Source organism: Haemorhous mexicanus, chromosome 3 (genome assembly GCF_027477595.1).
Source record: "Haemorhous mexicanus isolate bHaeMex1 chromosome 3, bHaeMex1.pri, whole genome shotgun sequence".
NCBI lineage: Eukaryota > Metazoa > Chordata > Aves > Passeriformes > Fringillidae > Haemorhous > Haemorhous mexicanus.
The window spans coordinates 14,478,502-14,496,661 of NC_082343.1; the positions used below are offsets into that span (position 1 = coordinate 14,478,502).

General features: G+C 38.4%; 1 protein-coding gene across 3 annotated transcripts in view; it reads left to right on the plus strand.

Annotated features, from left to right (window-relative positions):
* SOS1 (SOS Ras/Rac guanine nucleotide exchange factor 1) overlaps positions 1 to 18,160 on the plus strand; it is a 43,592-nt gene that overhangs the window by 4,830 nt on the left and 20,602 nt on the right. For all 3 annotated transcript variants that reach the window (XM_059840884.1, XM_059840885.1, XM_059840886.1), the window contains 7 exons: positions 4,042 to 4,167; positions 6,378 to 6,509; positions 7,077 to 7,241; positions 8,655 to 8,864; positions 9,293 to 9,436; positions 11,185 to 11,295; positions 11,405 to 11,503. In XM_059840884.1, coding sequence (XP_059696867.1) covers positions 4,042 to 4,167; positions 6,378 to 6,509; positions 7,077 to 7,241; positions 8,655 to 8,864; positions 9,293 to 9,436; positions 11,185 to 11,295; positions 11,405 to 11,503 — 987 coding nt within the window. The remainder of the gene's footprint in view (positions 1 to 4,041; positions 4,168 to 6,377; positions 6,510 to 7,076; positions 7,242 to 8,654; positions 8,865 to 9,292; positions 9,437 to 11,184; positions 11,296 to 11,404; positions 11,504 to 18,160) is intronic.

Below are 18,160 nucleotides of genomic sequence, written 5' to 3' on the forward strand. Positions count from 1 at the left end.
AAATTATCTGTAACCTGCAGCTTCATTTTTATTTCAGTTTGTTACGCAGCTTTAGAATTATTTCCTTTAGAATTGTTTCCTTTTGTTATACTGTTTTCTGAAGCTGCTGGAGCTTCTGCTGCTCCTGATGGGCTCAGGTCTGGTATTGTTTTCTGAAGCTGTAGGATTTGCCTGGTGTGTTCTGTACTTAACAGAACACCTGTGAACCTGATTGTGTTGATTGTTAATGATGATTTGGAAGAGTAAGGCTGGTGTTTATGTAAAGTGAAGTTGCTCTAAGAAGTCTCTGGAGCCAGGATTTTTCATCCTAAATTGAAAATTTTCAGCTTACAAGCAGCCCGTTAGGCTTTTTCTCATGGCCACTGATGAAGAGGTAACTGAAGACTGTTCCTGAGGATGTATCACTCAGATTTTTAAATTCTCTGTGTCTTCCTTCCTTATCTATTATCAAACACCTCTTTCTAGTGCAGAACAAGCTGTTGAGTGTCACTCTAGATTGGGGTTTGGGTCATCCTGTGACCAGCCTAGGAGTTGTTGTGTCGGACCTGTTGGGAGACCAAGCATGTCTAACCCAAAGCTGTTAGATCTGCCGTCCTTGAAATGAAATTTTTCTCAGGGTTTGGTTTAAAGTTTCTACTGCTCCCTGTGAGGCTTGTGGGAATGTTTATATTCTAATTTAATATGGAGAGTTTGAAAAAAAAATGGTTTGAGAAGACTTTATGTAAAATAAGCTGCTATGGGTAATTAAGTAAAGATCAGCTATATTTGTTTTATATATTAATCACTTCTTTCTTTGTTGTTGATTTCATTGACTTTTTCTGCCAGTTTAGATTTATGGCTGCCTAATTTTTAAGGTCTTGCTGTTCCTGATAGAAATTCTATGCTTTTGTGTATTTTAAGGGAAGAGGATGAAAAAGGCAGAGGGGAAAAAAAGCCAAGTGTTCATATTGTAGAATTTTCTTTATGTTTTATATGTATATATTTTTTTTTTTTTTAAAGCAGGCACTCTGCTGATGTTCTTAAGCAGATCCTGAAAAGCTGTTCAAGAAATGCTGGCTCTGTTTATCTTTATTTAAAGAAAACTCTGGCTATTTCTCTTTTGAGAATTAGGAAAGATTGAGAAGATTGGATATTCAGAAAAGTGAATACATGAGTTGAGTGAAAACAGCCATGGTGGCATGGATTTGTAGCTGATGTAGGTTGTATTTGCCCTTTGCAATTTATGAGGTATTTTGAAGATTTGAAGCTTCTTTTAAAAGTTTTTAAACTGCTTTTTTAGTAATTTCCCTTATCATAAGTGTGTAGGAGGGAAGGGAATGGTTCTGTCATTATTTAAGGGAGAGGTTAAATGTTTAGATAAGAATCTGATCTAAACATCACAACACTTCAGAAGTTGTTAGTCTGTTTTATCATGTGTTTTCCTTAGTGGAATTGAAGGATCTGGTGGGATTCTAGCCATACTCCCCCTTTTCAAGGGTGATAAGGCAGGGTGGCCCAGGTTTTTTAATTTAAAATCTGAGATGACTTTCTGAGAAAGATGGAAAGCCCCTGCTAATTCGATCTTCTCTTTTTTTTGAAACTAATCATGTGATGGTTTATGCTAACAGATGTTCCCATTTCTTGTCTTCTTTTACTAAATCTTGCATCATGTCTTAGATAATGGACTTGGGACTTGCACTGAGTACCCTCAAATAATACTCTGTCATTCTCAGTCTGGGCCTTTGGGTACTACAGTAGTGCAGATACTGAAATTACACGTTTCTGTGATAACTGTGTACCAAAGCATGCTGTACTTTTCCTTGTTAGTCTGGTTGCTTTCTTTTGTTCACTTGCATGACTTTGAACCCTAACTGATACTAAGTGTCACGTAGCAATGAAGGTTATTTACCATCTACTTAATATAGATAAGCTGTGTTGGCAAGCCAGTGGCAACTCATGATGTTTTCTTCTGCCAAGGTGGATGTTCTGTTAAAGTGGAGCTGGGCAGTGGCCTTTGAGAAGGATGTTGTCACTGTCCCGGACAAAAATGCTTAGGGAAAATGAAACTTTTATCTCCTGAACTTGGAGTAGGTTATCATTGTTGACTCTGTTTTGGCTGACTGTAGATAATGTTTCAGGTTATGGCCTGTTGTGGTATTTTTGTTTGTTTGTTCTTATTCTTGTAGGCAGCCTGTTACAGACCAAAGTAGTTGTAATGAGGTGATTAAAGTCTGGTCTGTTTTCCAAGTAAAGGAGAAAATAGAGCTGCTCTTCATCATGCTCTGTATTTTTAGAGTATTTTTGTTGAATTGATTTGGTAATCTAACACTTCTTGAAATACAGAGTGCTGGAGTATAATATAGGGACACTGTAATACAAATCTGTTCAGTTCTGCTTTAAAAAAAGGACACATTAAAGGCAGCATCTTCCAGACAGCTCAGATCAGCTCTGCTCTTTAAGAGAACTCTTTGGCAAGTCTGTAATTTCTGGTGTTAAGGTGTTCCAAGTTGGTAGAGTATTTCAGATGTCAGTGTTTGAATTGTTAATAATGTTTGGGACTGCCTGGCATGCTGTTATTCGTGTAGCTCCACAAACACACTCTAGCTGTGCATAGTGAAGTTCTTAGGAAAAGTGAAACTGTTGGCATAATCAAAATAGTTGTGTTAGCTAGTCAAATGGAGAGAAGTTCTTCTGTTCTATTTTTGCCAGACTGCTTTTAAGTTTAAAAAGCAGTGACTTCTGGAGGTGTTTTTTAAGACCTGCTGAATAAGGGTGTGCAGTCTGCAAGAAGCCAAACGCGTGATCCAGCGTATTTGAATCCCAACAGCAGTTAAGTGAGCACCAGGACTATGCCCAGACACGAAGCTTTCAGACTAATGAGTGCCTTAGCAGGCAGGTGGATTTCTGTTTGAGGCTGTTGTGTGTTTGAACTTCATAACATTTAGTTCTTGCAAACAGGAATTAAGACTCAGGTGTGAAATTAAATAATTATGGCAGCATTATTTGAATATAGACATGGGTTTAACATTTGGATGAGGCAGATTGTTGGGTTTTGCTTCAGAGTTGTTAGGCTCTCATGTTAGTGATTGAGAGAACTGAAGGCATTTTGAGTTGTGCGCAGGGGAACAGTAAAATGATGAAATTGGGGCTTAACAGATGAATTGCGAAAGTCAGCAGTCAGCTTGCTCTGGCATAATATTTGCCATTGGTGTTGAACTGAGATTAAACTGTCTGTTTAAGCTCTGAAGCACTGAGTTTTGTGTACCTGAAATTTTGGCTGGTTAAAACTGTGCTAATTTGTGAACTACAGAAGTGCAAAGGAAAAGTATGCCTCGGGTTTCAGAAGTTACATGACTGTCTGGAAAAAAAATTGAATGCGCAAGGGGCATTCAATTGAATTTGCACCAGTAAGAAAATAGACATACAGGTAAACATATTGGGACCAAATTTTCAAAATCTTTCAGCTGCCACTTAATGCCAGGACAACACTGTGGCCTTTTTTGAAGTGTTTTTTTTTTACTGTAGAGGCTGACATCATTTAAAAAAACACTATGAAAACAACTTCTGAGTGTATCTTATGAGTGCTTACTGAGAATGGATTCAATAATTTGAAATAATAAATGCTACTGAAATCATTGTTTCTGTAGTGTGCTCTGTGAAAAATGTTCTGGTTTCCATTGTTATGAATTGTGTCAAAGGCGGAGAACCCCCACTGCTGAAACCTCTTGCAAAAACAGTGGTTAAAGAGTTAGTGGAGAGAGATAAGTATATGCAAGGGCTTTAAAAGTTTTTCTAATTGCACTGTTAAGCATAGTTATTAATTAACCATTTTCTTGACATTAAATACAATTTATAGTGGATTGAGTACATAAAAGATTTGAGATTTGTATCTCTGTCAGATGTGAGGGTTTCGATCAGGTTTGTCTGATGGACCTTAACAGAGCTACATTATTGTATTTTTCTGGGCTGTTTGGCTTGGGTTTTGTCATCTTTTTTTTCTGCAAGTAAGCATGTAGTTTGGGGAAGAACAAAACTCAGATCTTGAATTCTTCTTTCCTTTAGGTTCAGGTGCAAGTCCATCCTAAGCTTTCCTCTACTGAAGATGCATTGCAGTACGTGGAGGAATTAATTCTTCAGTTGTTAAATATGTTGTGTCAAGCTCAACCAAGAAGTTTTCTGGATGTAGAGGTATAGAGAACACTTATTACAAACGTTATTGCAAATCATTTGAACTATTGCATGAAAGCTACTATATTAACCATTTCACAATGCAAAAAGGAAACCAGTAATTATGTATCTTTATGTAGCGCAGCTTTCTGCATAAAGCCTACTGAGTTCCCTAATAGCTCATTTTCCTGTCAATTGAATTTATTGTTCAATGCACAGCAAAACTGTCTGTGTGCTGTATTACTTTTCAATAGATGGTGAGTGTTAGTTTTTGTGTAAAAAGCTTACTGGTTCCTTTCAAAAGACCTTTTTTTCCCCCACTGATATTGTATGCAAACTACAGCTGCTTAGTCTGAGGCTCTGTGCTGATTTTTCAGCATGGTAATTTAGACTGATCTATCCCCTGCTGTCCCAGAAATTAAAACAAAAGCAGTTCAGTCACTTTTTCAGAAAAAGAAAGAAAAGGAACACTTCTTTCCCCTGTACAGAGGCCTCATCTCTTACCATTGCCTCTTTGAAGATCGACAGCCTCTGCTGCTCAGCAGAGCAGTTGGATGTTTAAGAAGAGAGGTTGAGCTGAAGAGTTTTTCCATCTGAGGAACAAATTAGTGAAGCTGTATCACTTAAATTTGTAGGACCATGAATATCTTGGTAGCACTTGGTTCTTAACCATGATTTAAAGATTTTGGTGCCAGGCTACAGAGTCTGTGTGCCTGTTGGTTTCCAGTGCTTGGCGCCAGGGCCTGTGCAAAGTGACTTCCTCACGTTCTGAAGAAAGTGGACTAATGGCAAATAAAACCTCACTGACAAAAAACCCTTAAAAATGTGTCTGTCTTAGAGCTCAAGATTGATGAATTTCATTCTTCCTCTTCCCTTTTGAACACGGACACCTCCAGTGGTGTTCCAGTGTCCCCTTTAATGGCTGACCTGTTTTGCAACATCATTCTGGTCTGGCAGCTCAAGCGACAAAAGCTTTGGGGAAGGTTGTTTAATGCTGTTTTAAACAACACTGACAAAACCCTCGACACAAAGTGTTGTATTATGAGTCTTATGGCTGTGGAGGCAGGAGAAATGCAAAAAGTAGAGATGATCAAGCAACCACCATTTACCCCCTTGGTGTTCATGCACAATGATGCTGTTTTTAATTATATGGTCAAACACATTCTTTTTTCCCCTGGGACACCTTCCTTGTTCAGTCAACACACTAGGAGTGTGAATTGGTATAAGATAGCGAGTCAGACTTTTTTCTGGTAGGACCTCTGCTTTCCTTTTGTCGAAGTGTTATGAGGGAAAAAGAAAGCCTGCACTTTGAAAAGTTGGGTATTACCTTTAGAGAATAGTATTCTGTCACTTCTTTTTGTTAGAAAGTTTTTGTTTGTGTACTTTTTCCCGTACCAGCTCTCTGTAAGTGGTCATTAACTTCGTCTTCCTCATTTCATGGTTACTCAAACAGGAGCCATATTTACGTAAGTGAGCAACTGAAACAGTTAGTGGGAAATGTGGTCTGAAAAAAGAAAATGTAAAGTTATGTGAGAAAATATGTTTCTGGCATCTGTGGATACTAGGGCTACAAAAAAAAAAAAAAAAAGGTGATGCTTTCAAACCTCCAGAGACCTGTATGTGAGTTCCAGCAGGAGAATTGTTCAATGCCTGGAAGTGTGCAGGTGTCCTCAGGCACTGCTGGGAGGAGTAAATAAACTGGACCCTGTCTGGCCCACCTGTAGCCTGAAACTGATTTAGAATATGTGGGTGCTGTTGAACATTTTCTTCCCCTCTTATGTTCATTGTCATCATCAGGGCAGTTTGCATGTGTTCAGAATGGACACATGCTGATCAGTAAAGGCAAAACAAAAAGCCTGTTGTCATTTCATTCAGTGACCATCCTGTGCAGGGAATAAAGTGTAGGTATGTAGTCATGTATTCAAAGACCTGGTTACCAGGCATGGGCACAAGGGAAGCAAACTGTGCCTTCATTTGCAGCTTAATTCTTAAATTTTGAGCAGTAGGTAATTCTCTGATAATGATACCCTGAAACAGCCTTATGCACATAGTGAGCAGCATGTACCAAAATGATAACATTTACACATCTTGTAAAAGCTTTTATAGTTGAAATACAACTATTAGCAACCATTTCTTTGTTAAGTAATAGAAAGCAGTTTGATAACACAGTTACTTTGCTGAGATCATTCAGATGGTGCATTTACTCCTTGGTCATGTTTTGTTGTCTTAAGGATCGTGTCCAAAAAAGTTTCCCCCATCCTATTGATAAGTGGGCAATAGCTGATGCCCAGTCTGCTATTGAGAAGAGGAAACGAAGGAATCCGTTATCTCTTCCAGTAGAAAAAATCCATCCCTTGTTAAAGGTAAGCAGTGATGGAATCTTGCATTCAGAACACAGTTAAAGGTCAACCCCTTTGTTTTATATAATGTCTGTGTGCTGCCTGAACTGTGAACTAAAAGAATTAAGAATATCTGTGTTGGTTGCATAGTTCTAAGTGTTCTAGTTAATGTAATATACTTATTTCTGAGTTAAAAATCACTCAGTTCTCTCTTGGACAAACAAGGTCAAGAACCCATACTTTAAGTTTGATTTTTTTTGTGTTTTATTTTCCATGACTAAGAAAACATTCAGGAAACTCGTGGAAATAGCCCTAAATGTTTAAGTGAGGTTTTTGGGACAGTTAGTTGGGTCTTGACACTTCCACATTTAATAGAGCAGCATCTCCAATGTTACTGTTTCTTCTCTAGTCCTACACACTCCTGTATTTCTATTCCTAAAATAGGCTGTGGGTATGTGGTGAATCTTTTTTGAGCAGAGTCTTAAGCTTACTGGCTGGTTTGAGTTGTAATCTACAGTGTCTGTTTCATCAACTGAGTAACAGTGAAATGCTGTTTTGTTTTCTTTTTTTTTTTTGTTTTTTCCTTTTCAGGAAGTTCTAGGCTACAAAATTGACCACCAAGTGTCTGTTTACATAGTAGCAGTATTAGAATACATTTCTGCAGACATCTTAAAACTGGTTGGGAATTATGTGCGGAATATAAGACATTATGAGATTACAAAACAAGATATTAAAGTAGCAATGTGTGCTGATAAGGTAAGCCCAACTCTGGTTTGTCAAGTTAACAAACTAAATCTATAGGTAATTTTGAGAGGACAATGTCTTAGTGAGTACATGGAATATTATATCTTCTGAGAAGAAATTAGTGTCATAAAATATGGTTCCAGTAATGGAACAAAACTATCAGAAAGCTAATTGAACTTATAAAGCTCTTGCTTGTGCTTGTTAAATCTCTCTTTCTCTTGATTGTTCCTGCCTAATGTCAGCAACATGTGAATACTTTAAAAGATACTGTGAAGCAGCACTAACTTAAGACTGTATTGCCTGTAAAAAGTAGTGTTTCAGTGGGTCAAACAAAACCCCCATCTCCTTAGCATCTCAGCCCAGTTTTCCTTAGTAGTGAGACATGGACCTGGTGAATACAGCCTGGAATCTCCTAGCAGTGTGCTAAACTGTATCTGTGAAGGAAAGTTAGAAATGGTGGGGTCCCCTTGAATACTTGGATTATTCCATGTGTTTTCCTACAGTAGTGATGCTGTAATGTCCCATTCCCCAGAATTAGTTAGGATTCTCATTTTAACCCAAGTTCTGTGTACAGTCACTGACTCTGAGGCATGAATCACCTTCTGTTCGTAGAGCTTCAGAAGTCAGGCTTCATGCAAAATGTCCTGCATTTTTCTGCATTTAAAGAGTCGTTGTAACAACTCCTGGCTCACACACCACATTTGGAGGAAGTGTTCAGTGATCCACTTTTCTTGAGAACGTTAAGTTACTGATTGCTTGTGTTTGGTAAATCTTGTTTGGGTATGAATTGGGACCTCTGGTAGTCAGAGTGTTTAGAATTCCTGTTGTGTGTGTAGTTCTGCAACAGGACTGGTTTCTGAAGCTGCTGCCCTTCCTCAAGGGTTCATTTTAACAAGAGAGCTCAGCAGTTAAGGACAGAAACTGGGCCATGTGCAACCTTTGGACAGGCCCATGTTCATTGCAGGTAGATCACAGGGTTCTGAGCATGATCATGTGTGAGTTCCTGGTAAAGTTAAAGCTGAAAAGCCAAAATACACACAACTTTTAACTTCAGAGAGTATCTTCAGAAACTTAGGTTGTGTACTGCTGATTCAGAGCAATAGAGCACAGCTAAATGCTAATTGTTTTTGTGTACTTCACCTTTTAAAATTGTAATTGATTTTAGGACCATGTTCTTGGAGAGATGCCTGGACTGGTCTAAGTGACTGGGAGTCTTCAGAAATTGCCACTGCAAGTAATGACTTGCAAATTCATAGCAGTGGATGTTGGTTTTGTAATGCTGACCTGATTGCAGAGTGATAATACATCAATCTTATTGCTCATCAGTCTGATTTCATGAGAATAATAGGCTGTCTTTATTGGTAACTTACTAGTCAGTCTCGAGAAGGATCTCATTTTGTGGATTTCCCTGTCTTTGCTGCCTAGGTATTAATGGATATGTTCCATCAAGATGTAGAAGATTTAAGTGCACTAACTTTATCTGATGAAGAACCCTCCACCTCAGGGGAGCAAACCTATTATGACCTAGTGAAGTCATTTATGGCAGAAGTTCGACAGTATATAAGGGAACTGAATCTCATTATCAGAGTTTTTAGAGAGCCATATGCCTCCAACTCCAAACTGTTTTCATCTCATGTAAGTATTGTACAAACCACAAACACAAACGGCACCTACTATCATATCTATAAATATAGGTGGATACTTCCCAAACCTAACTGTTGTTGAGTTTAATGTGTCAGTAGTAGAAAAAGCACTTTCCTTGAGTTCTGATATGGAAATAGTAAAAGAGCACTTGCAGGTTTTGTAGGACTGTGGAAGAAACCTTCCCATGTACTTATGTTCACTTACAGGCCTGTAATTTTGATATCTGTCACTGCTCTTTGTCATGTTTCAATAATGTACGTTTTATATATTTTTATATATTCATTATTTTCAAAATACATTTTATGATCTTACATAAATCACAATCACTGTAAAATCTTGTTCTGTTTAAGGAAGTTCTTGACTTTCACATCAAAACAGAGTAGCTTTGCACGTTTGACTTTTGTCTTGTTTTGTTGCAGGATGTGGAAAATATATTTAGTCGTATATCAGACATCCATGAACTTAGTGTGAAGTTACTGGGTCATATAGAGGACACTGTTGAAATGACAGATGAAGGTAGTCCTCACCCACTAGTAGGCAGCTGTTTTGAAGATATGGCAGAGGTAAGAGAATGGTGTTGTGGGTTTTGATGGGTTTTTTTGCTATTCATATTTTAATGCTTGCAATTAGATCTCTGTTCCAGCTGGCTTTGTTCAGTTTCAGATTTCTTCTTCCAGCCCCACTGTGATGAAGGGACTGTCCATTTTTTAAAGTGCTCTTATCTTTTTAGTCTCTAAATCTCAGTTTTTGGAGTGGCTGTTTAAAGTTCACAGAGTGGAGGTGAAAAAAACTCAACACTGATGAGGAGGTTCCTGTGAAACTAGAAGCTGGTCAACCTCTCCTCAGTGCCTGAGGAGATCAGCCCATCTTCCTGGACTTCACATCTAGCCATGTGAAGGACTAGAATGTGGTTGGCAAAAGCCAGAACAGATTTCCAGAGGACAAACTGCAGCTATCCAGCTGACTGTTTTCAGAATGATGGCTGTGTCCGTGGACAAAGGGAAGAGCAGTTATTATCTCTTACGTGAATAAGCGGGGCCTTCAGCACAGTCTGTCATAGCATGTGTGAGCTGCAGCCTAGCTGGTTGAATTGTAGAACATGGGCAGTTGGCTGAGCTGTTAGGCCTTTAAAGGATTGTTATCAGCAGCACAAAGGTCACCTGGAGAACAGTGGATGCCAGCATTCCTCAGGGTTTGATACTGTTTAATGTCGGTATTGGTGTTGTGGAAGGAGGTCTGCCTCATCTCGTTGGTAGGTGCTGCCAGATTGTGGGGGGACACACAGGAGGACAAGCCCCACTGCTGCTTGTGGGACCTGACAGGCTGGAGAAATGGACCTGTGGGAGCCTCCTAGAGCTGAGTAAAGGCAAACATGAAATTCTGCACCTGGGAACAAACAACCCCATGCAGTGCCTCAGCTGAGGAGCAGCACTGCTTGCCAGGGCTGGGAGATCGTTGGAGATTGGATGTGAAGGCTAACTAGCTCCTGGGTTGTATTAGGGAATCTGTTGCTGGCAGTTCTGTGTAGAGCTTGAGACCAAATCTGGTGTACTGTGTCTGGTTTTGGGCTTTCTGGTACAGGATAGGCTAGATAGGCTTGTAGTTAAGGTTGCCATGAGGATTAAGGAGTTGAGGCCCACAATGCAGAAAGAGGGTTGAATCTGCTGGGTTTGTTGATTCTTGAGAAGGCTGAAGCAGGAGATCTTACTGCTGTCTTTACTTACCTGAAGGGAAGGTGTGAGGATGGCCAGGGCAGATTCCTCTCAGTTGTGAACTGTGAGATGAGAGAGAGAATATGAAAATGGCAAAAAGATTAATCCTGATTAGATACTGGGAGGAGAGGGGGAAATTTGCAATGAGAACAATTGAACATCAGGATCGGCTGCCCAGAGAGGTTTTGGTGCCTCTGTTCTTGGAGTTAGAACTCAACAGGATGAGAGACCCTGAGCATTCTCAGCCTTGAATGATGGATCTGTCTTTGGCCCTGAGGTAGGCACTGCTTTGAACAAAGAATTGGACCAGTTGACTTCCAGAAATCTCTTTTAGGCTGATTTATCCACGAGTCTGTGCATGTAAAAGTATGGATTCTTCTCTATAGGTGTTTGGGGAAAAGTATGCAGAAAAATCTCTCATATATATGATATGTATTTTCTATAAGAAATACAGAAGTTTAGCTGTTAAATCAATTGTAAAGTGATGCCATGCCTGCCCATGGCAGAGGGGGTTGGGACTAGAAGATCTTTAAGGTCCCTTCCAGCCCATGTCATTCTGGGATTCTGTGTTTGTAAAATTTTTCTGTGTCTCTTTTTAGGAACTAGCATTTGATCCCTATGAATCATATGCACAAGATATTTTACGACCCGGGTTTCATGATCATTTTCTAAGTCAATTATCAAAGCCAGGAGCAGCATTTTATTTACAGGTAACTTGCCTTTAAATAAGACATGTTATTGATATTACTATATTAATTACATTGTCTTGTTGCTTCAGTACATGTATTGTTTTAAGACTGAAGATTATTTTGTTTCTAGTCAATAGGTGAAGGCTTTAAAGAAGCTGTTCAGTATGTTCTACCCCGGCTCCTCCTCGCCCCTGTTTACCACTGTCTTCATTATTTTGAACTGCTAAAAGTAAGAATATTGTGTAAATCTGATGTGTTTGGGGGTTTTGGGGTTTTTTTCATGGTTCTCAGTGTTAGGTGAGAGCTTTGGATACTCAGGTGTAAAATATTTTACTAGAATATGAATAATAAAACTGCTGTGTTGCAAGAAAAGCAGGCTGTGTGCTCTGCAGGTGGATGCTATAATTAACTGAATATCAGCTGATAATTACTTCTGTTAAATTATCTATCAATCTAGAAAGCAGTAGAGATCTACACACTCATATTCTTGGAATGATTGTTTCAACAGTGCTAGGAGGTGATGGCACATGGCTGTATTACAGAAAATGTCAAGCTGTTACTCGGTAAATTTGAAATCACAGCAAGATTCCCCTTCAGACTTCATTTTATTTTAACAAAAGCTTCAGTGTTCTTGCAGTGCACTTCCCACGGGATTGTAAAGGTGATATCTTTTCTTCAAGGGGAAGGCTTGGTTAATATTTATATTTGGGCTATTTGTAATTAGACCTTGAATTGATAGGATAACAATAACATATAATAACTGCAGAATGTTTCTCTGGGTCACTTATCAGTATTGCATAATGATCTTTAAGGACTGTAAAGCATTTTGAGGAAAATGTTCCTGTGGGATCTTCTTTTGGGCTTAATGGAAATTCTTAAGATATACAGTGTTCCAAAGAACTATTTATGAAAATTTGGATCAGAAGTAAAACAAAAAGCCAAACAAGAAACCAAAACATTTTTTAAGAAATCTGTTGTGTTTCCTTGAGTGTTTGGTTGGTTGTCTTTGGATAAGCCAGTAGCTGATCTTTGAGCATAAGTGTCTGCAGTTGTAACTTCATTTTTAGACTTAGATCTACATGTACACCTTTGGCATGTAGCACATCTTGTATAACGTGTTTTTTGAAAAATTTTGGGATGTGTGCCTAATCTGTTTGTTCTTTCATGGATTTGGTCTGACTTCAAATATACCTTTAAAATAAGAAGCATTTCCTTTCATGGCAGTCCATTGGAAGGGAGGTTTGACACAGCTTGTTTGGATTTTGAACAATAAAGCCCTGCACAGACATAAGGTATCTCTGCTCACACTGTTATCACACAGTCTCAAAATGCAGTACTGAGGGCTTTGCATACTTCCATGTGAACATGGCACTGTATTACCTAATGGACAAAGCATGAAGGATTAGTGCTGTCTGACACCCAGCCATCCTGCCTTACTTCTTGCCACTGGCAATTTTAGGGGGGAAAGGGAGCAGCCTGTGTTTGCCTTTTCTAGGGCAGGCTGGAGTCTAAGCTGACCCCTCTCCTCCAAAGTTTATCATTCTTTTTGCAACTCATGACCTCTGCTTTGTGAAAAATTCTTTTCACATTCATGCTCTACACACACAAACACACAGAACTCCTCTACCCTGTGTCAGTCTGATATTGTTGTGCTGGATCTTATTCTGTATCTGATAATAAGCTCCCAGGTTTTCTTCCCACCATGTTGCTCATGTCATGTTTTAGTTGGACACCTGTCTCTGTGGTCTGTCAGCACACACATATCATGTACACAGAATAGGCAGTGAGGGATAATAGGTACACATGAAGAGAGAGATATCATCTCTGGTGGCAGCATCTTCAGCTGTTAATGAGTGTGCAATTCAATATGAATCCCTGCCTCAGATAGTCTTTGCTAGCAGTAACGTTTTCTTCCTTATGTCTGGAATCTTCGAACATATTCCAGCTTGATTTTTATCTGCCACAGAAGGGTATTTGTGCAATATCATCCTGACAGTTCCAGTGATACAAGGTATTGCATTCTCTTGTGTGGTAAGAGGCCTGAGTTAGTGATTGCTAGCATGTCTATGAATAATCAAGTTAAAAATGCTATGAAAATGGACCTCTGGTTATGAGGAGACAAAGTGTTGGCAAAGTAGCATGTGGAAAAACATTTGGTTTCTCTTGAATATAGATATACTTAAGGATAGAGAGGTTAGCATTTATCTTTGAGCTGTGTTCTATAATGTTGCATATTTTGATGTAATCTATTTAAAATGCATTTCAGTTACCTTCTAACTATCCAGACCAAAAAAAAAAGTAAATTTCTATTCACTAGAGCTTATCCTATTTAGAAACTAAAGCCTTCCTGAAGTTGGACAGGGTATGAGGAATGCACAAATGCATGTTCTATTTTTAGCTGAATTTTCTTGTTGTTACATTGTTGGGTAATTAGCATAGGAGTGAGAGCTGTGTTTTCCTTCAACCAGCCTGAAAGTCCTCAAACTTTTATATAAGAACTATGTAAAATAGCAGCTTTGTGTGAAACTGCACTTTTCTGCAGATGTTCAGATAATAAATGACCTTTTCGAAATCATAGAATCATTATTATGATATTTAGTAATTGAAGAAAGAGGTTTTCAAGACCTTTGGATTGAATTGGGCACTGTTTCAAATGCTGCACATTTGTGTGCATGTATGATACTCTTTCACTGTGTGAATAGATTATTTTAAAGTTCTTTTTTTTCCAGGTAGAAATGCTGCAAAGCATAGATACACTTTGCTTATATAAAACAATGTATTTTGGGCAACAAGACAACTTAGTAAGGATTTTGTGTGGTTTTGTGGGATTTTTTTTTAAGCCAAGTGCAGTCCCATGACTTAGGAATGATAGCTATCATCTCTTTGCTAATATATTTTAATATTTTAAATTAATGCTAATATTTTTAAATATTTCTATTTTTATTTGAATTCTATCTATAGTATACTAAAAATCTCGGGATGTTTTCATTTCACAACAGCATCTATTATAGTTTTTTTTTTTTTTTTCAAACTTTGTTCTTAGATGTTAAGTGACTTTTCAGGTTTTACTGACTGGCAATTCAGCTCAAGTAGAAATACTCCTCAGTTGAACCTTTTTATCTTCCTCTTCCACCATGCTAATGGTAAAAATAATAATTCTGGTTTGACAAGGTCTTTCAAGATGATAACCTCTCCTTTTCCCAACCTGTTGGTATTAAATTTGTTACATGTTGCTGAAGGCACAAGGTAGTGCAGTGTTAGTTTAGGACTAGAGTATCTTGAGCTTGACCCCCTGAGTTTCTTGCTGTGTGTTTTATTGGGCTGCTGCCCAATAAAACATCCCAGAGTATTTTGGGCTTTGACTTCACTTTGATTCTCGCCTTGTTTCACCCAGTGTTGTGTTCCAGAGTGTAACAAATTGAGTGAATTGGGTTTGCAATCCCATCTGTAAGTGGTGTAACCCAGCCCAGGGTGGAGAATCAAAGTCTTAATTAGTTGAACTTTGTCAGTCTGCAAAGGTTTTACAATATCTGCAATTATAGATCATTGTCTCACAACACTGTCTGGACTGCTTGTCTTCAGTATGAGCACTGTGATTAGCAGGTTCTGTTGCTTTTGTCAATTTGCAAAGTATCCTTTAATTACTGTTAATTTACTGGAAATCATGGACTTGAACTAGTTGTGAATTTATTTCTAGAATGTATTCACTTAATATCAGCACAAGATTTTACTTCCTGAAATCACTTTTTCTTCAGTGCTTCTTTCCAAGCACTGTATGCACAATACCATTTGAAATAAATAAAAAGCAGAAGTATTAAAGTTTTACATATCTTTGTGTATGTAGCTGCAGATGTGGATGACTTATTATATCCACTGGAGATAATGTGTAGTTCTAGGTCTCTGTGACAGATGAAAGTCTATATGTTAAAGAAAGTGTAGCTTGACCAAACTGTTGCTAGTGTGTGATAAGGACTACCCAGTGTATTTGGGTGTTTCTTAGGAGAAAAAGCTGGGGTAATGTAAAATTTGGACTGAAGTCTAAGAACAGGTTTCCTAGAATGTGACAGGAGGTAAAAAATTTAAGAAACTTCATATTGTTAAGCTGAGAAGACTTGTATTACAACTGGAATGTTGTAAAGGTACAGGAGCTGTGTCATGTGGTAGAAGCCAGAGTTGATACAGCCAGGTGAAATGCGGAAATGAGATTCTGTATTTACTTCTTGTTTGTGGCGTTTCATTGACAGTATTTCTCTCTTTTCTCCTTTAAGTGCTAGTGAGTTTATGTCTTAAGTCAGTTGTGTGTTCATCAGCCAAAAGGGAGAAGTTGAAAGGAGAAAATAAAACTTTGTCACACATTTTTGGGTGTGTGTGCATTTTTCCCAGAAATTTGGTTATTGTTAATTGAACTAATTGGTCCTTAATTTTCTTTCTAGTTGTGGCACTCGTTGATGTGTTACCTGTGTTTGTATCAGATGAATCTATGTGCATGGGTGTTGCTTCATGTGTCAGTGATTTTTGTCATCTGTTGTGGAGTTGTAATAGGGCTGCATAGTTTGCTTCATAGGGTTTTTTCCTTATACACAGGATGTACCTGGAATTTTGAGAAGCAGATGTCTCTTTCCAGGAAATTTTCTAATACTTTCTAACAATCTTCTTACCTTTCTAAATAGATACCTCTTAAGAATATTTTTTTTCTATTATCCCTCTAATATTGCTTTTCTGCAAAAACTGGATAAAATATAACAAAAACAAGCATAAAATAGTCCTTGTGACCCTTTGCCTTCCAGTCCTCAGTGGCACTTGAGCTGTGTCAGTCAATCCTGCTGGACCTGTAACAGCAAGTGGTGTACTTTGATCCCTTGAGGCGGGAGTAGGATGTCTCAGGCCAGACTTCTTTGGGGAGTCAAATGAAGCACGTCCTGAACTCCAGACTCACGACTTCACTTACATGTTTAACCATAGGGTTCCAAAGTCCTGTTTTCTGTTTTCCAATCAATTTTCCAGAACCACCTGCATGGCAAATGCTCTGTAGTCCTGTGGGAGCTAGAAGAGCTGTATTAACTGATTTGTTCCCACTTTTCAGTGGCTGCTGTTAGTGATGGTATAGAGCACTTCACCTTCCATGGCAGCAGCTTGTGCTGAACACCCAAGGCCAAGCTCCCATGAAAATGGATGGGTGTTACAGGAATTTGCACAAATTTTGTTCTTTTTTTTTTCCTGCTGAATTAAAGTTTTGACAAAATCCATTGAGGATTGAATGTTAAGAAGCTTATTTTAGCTGGGATTTTCAACTCCTAATTTTTGTGACTATGGCAGTCATGATACAGTCTCTGATACACTTGTATTGTTGCATAATCTTATAAAAACTGTAGTGTATTTCCCTGTCCCCTTCTCCTGCCACCCTTGTGTACAAAAGGCAGATCCTTGGAGAGAGGTGGTGCACTGGTTGAGACTTCCGTATGCTTCCATCTCTTCACTGGAAATACTTCTGGATATGGAGCTATTGGTTTAGTCCCACTGCCAGCTTTCTTTGTTTCTCTTATAACAGTGGAGGTTTATGTTTTCTGTCAATACTTCGAGATATTCAATGGAAACTGATGGAAATACAAAGGAAATAACAACCACAAGTGGAACAACAAATGCCATTCATGGTTTGTTCTTGTCACTTGCTGTTTCATTTCATTTCACCTGCTGGTTTTTTTTTTATTTAGCCACCAGGGTTCTTCTTAAAATCAGCAGGGTTCTACCCTTCCTTCTCAGAATGATCTCTGAAATTGTGCATTCACTTACATAGCGTCAAAGTATTCATACATTTCCGTTCAAAAATTCGTACATTTCTGTCCAAACATAAGATGTGTCATCCAGTTTTGCTTAGAGCCTTGCAAAATTTTCTGGCAAAGATCAGACTTGAATTGTTTTGAAGCAGAAAAAGTGGATTTTAATAAACTTTGGAATTACAAAAGAGAAAGGGAAGATGTTTTCAAATTGCATTGTCTTTACTTTGATGGAAAATTTGTGGGAAGAAAATGGAAGACCTCAATTACAAGTGTGGAAGCGCATAGATAAATATTCTGTGATAATTCAAATACTGATCTAACTAAATGTTATGAACTAAATTATGAGTTTTAAATTTCTAATGTATTCTGCAGGTCTGCTAATAGTGATGAGACAAACCAAAGTGACAGTAAGAGAGAAGAGAGTTTCAGAGCATGAAGGCTCTGGAAGGATCTGTGTGAACTTGTACATTTGTTGCAGAAAGGTAATGATGCTGCTGTGAAGGAGACATCAGCACATGCAAAAAAAAAAAAAAAAAAAAACCAACAAACCAACCCCATATTTCTGAAAGAGCAAATGGGTTTTCTGTACTTTGAGAAGTCAAGGCCTCCTATAGGCAAAGTAGCCATTCCCAGTAATGGAATGTAAAATGCATAAATGGCTGCTAGTAGCCTACAAAAAGTCTGAATGTTTAGGAAATAGTTTTGTGAGAACCTCAGAAGACATTTGAAAAAAAGGCTTTGCTTTTCTATCCCTTTCATGGTGAAGGAGATGCTGAGTGTGTAACCTAACATTGATTGCATACTTGAATCCCTTCCCAGCTGCAGAAACTGAGAGCAAACTTGCAGAAACTGAGAGTAAAATTGAACCTGTTCCTGCTGAGCAGACACCAGGTAAAACACTTAGCAGGGTGCTGTAGCTCTGGAGCACATCTGGAATATGGTCTTCTGATAGGCTGTACCCCTTTATGGGAATGCTAATGGCAAATTGGCCACATAAGAAACCTTTTGAACTGTTGAATTGGTGAAGCATCAGCTGACAGATTTGTGTAGTATACAGTTCTCAATGGGTCTTCCTGACTTTTCCTCAGTGTCCATCCTGATTTCCAAAA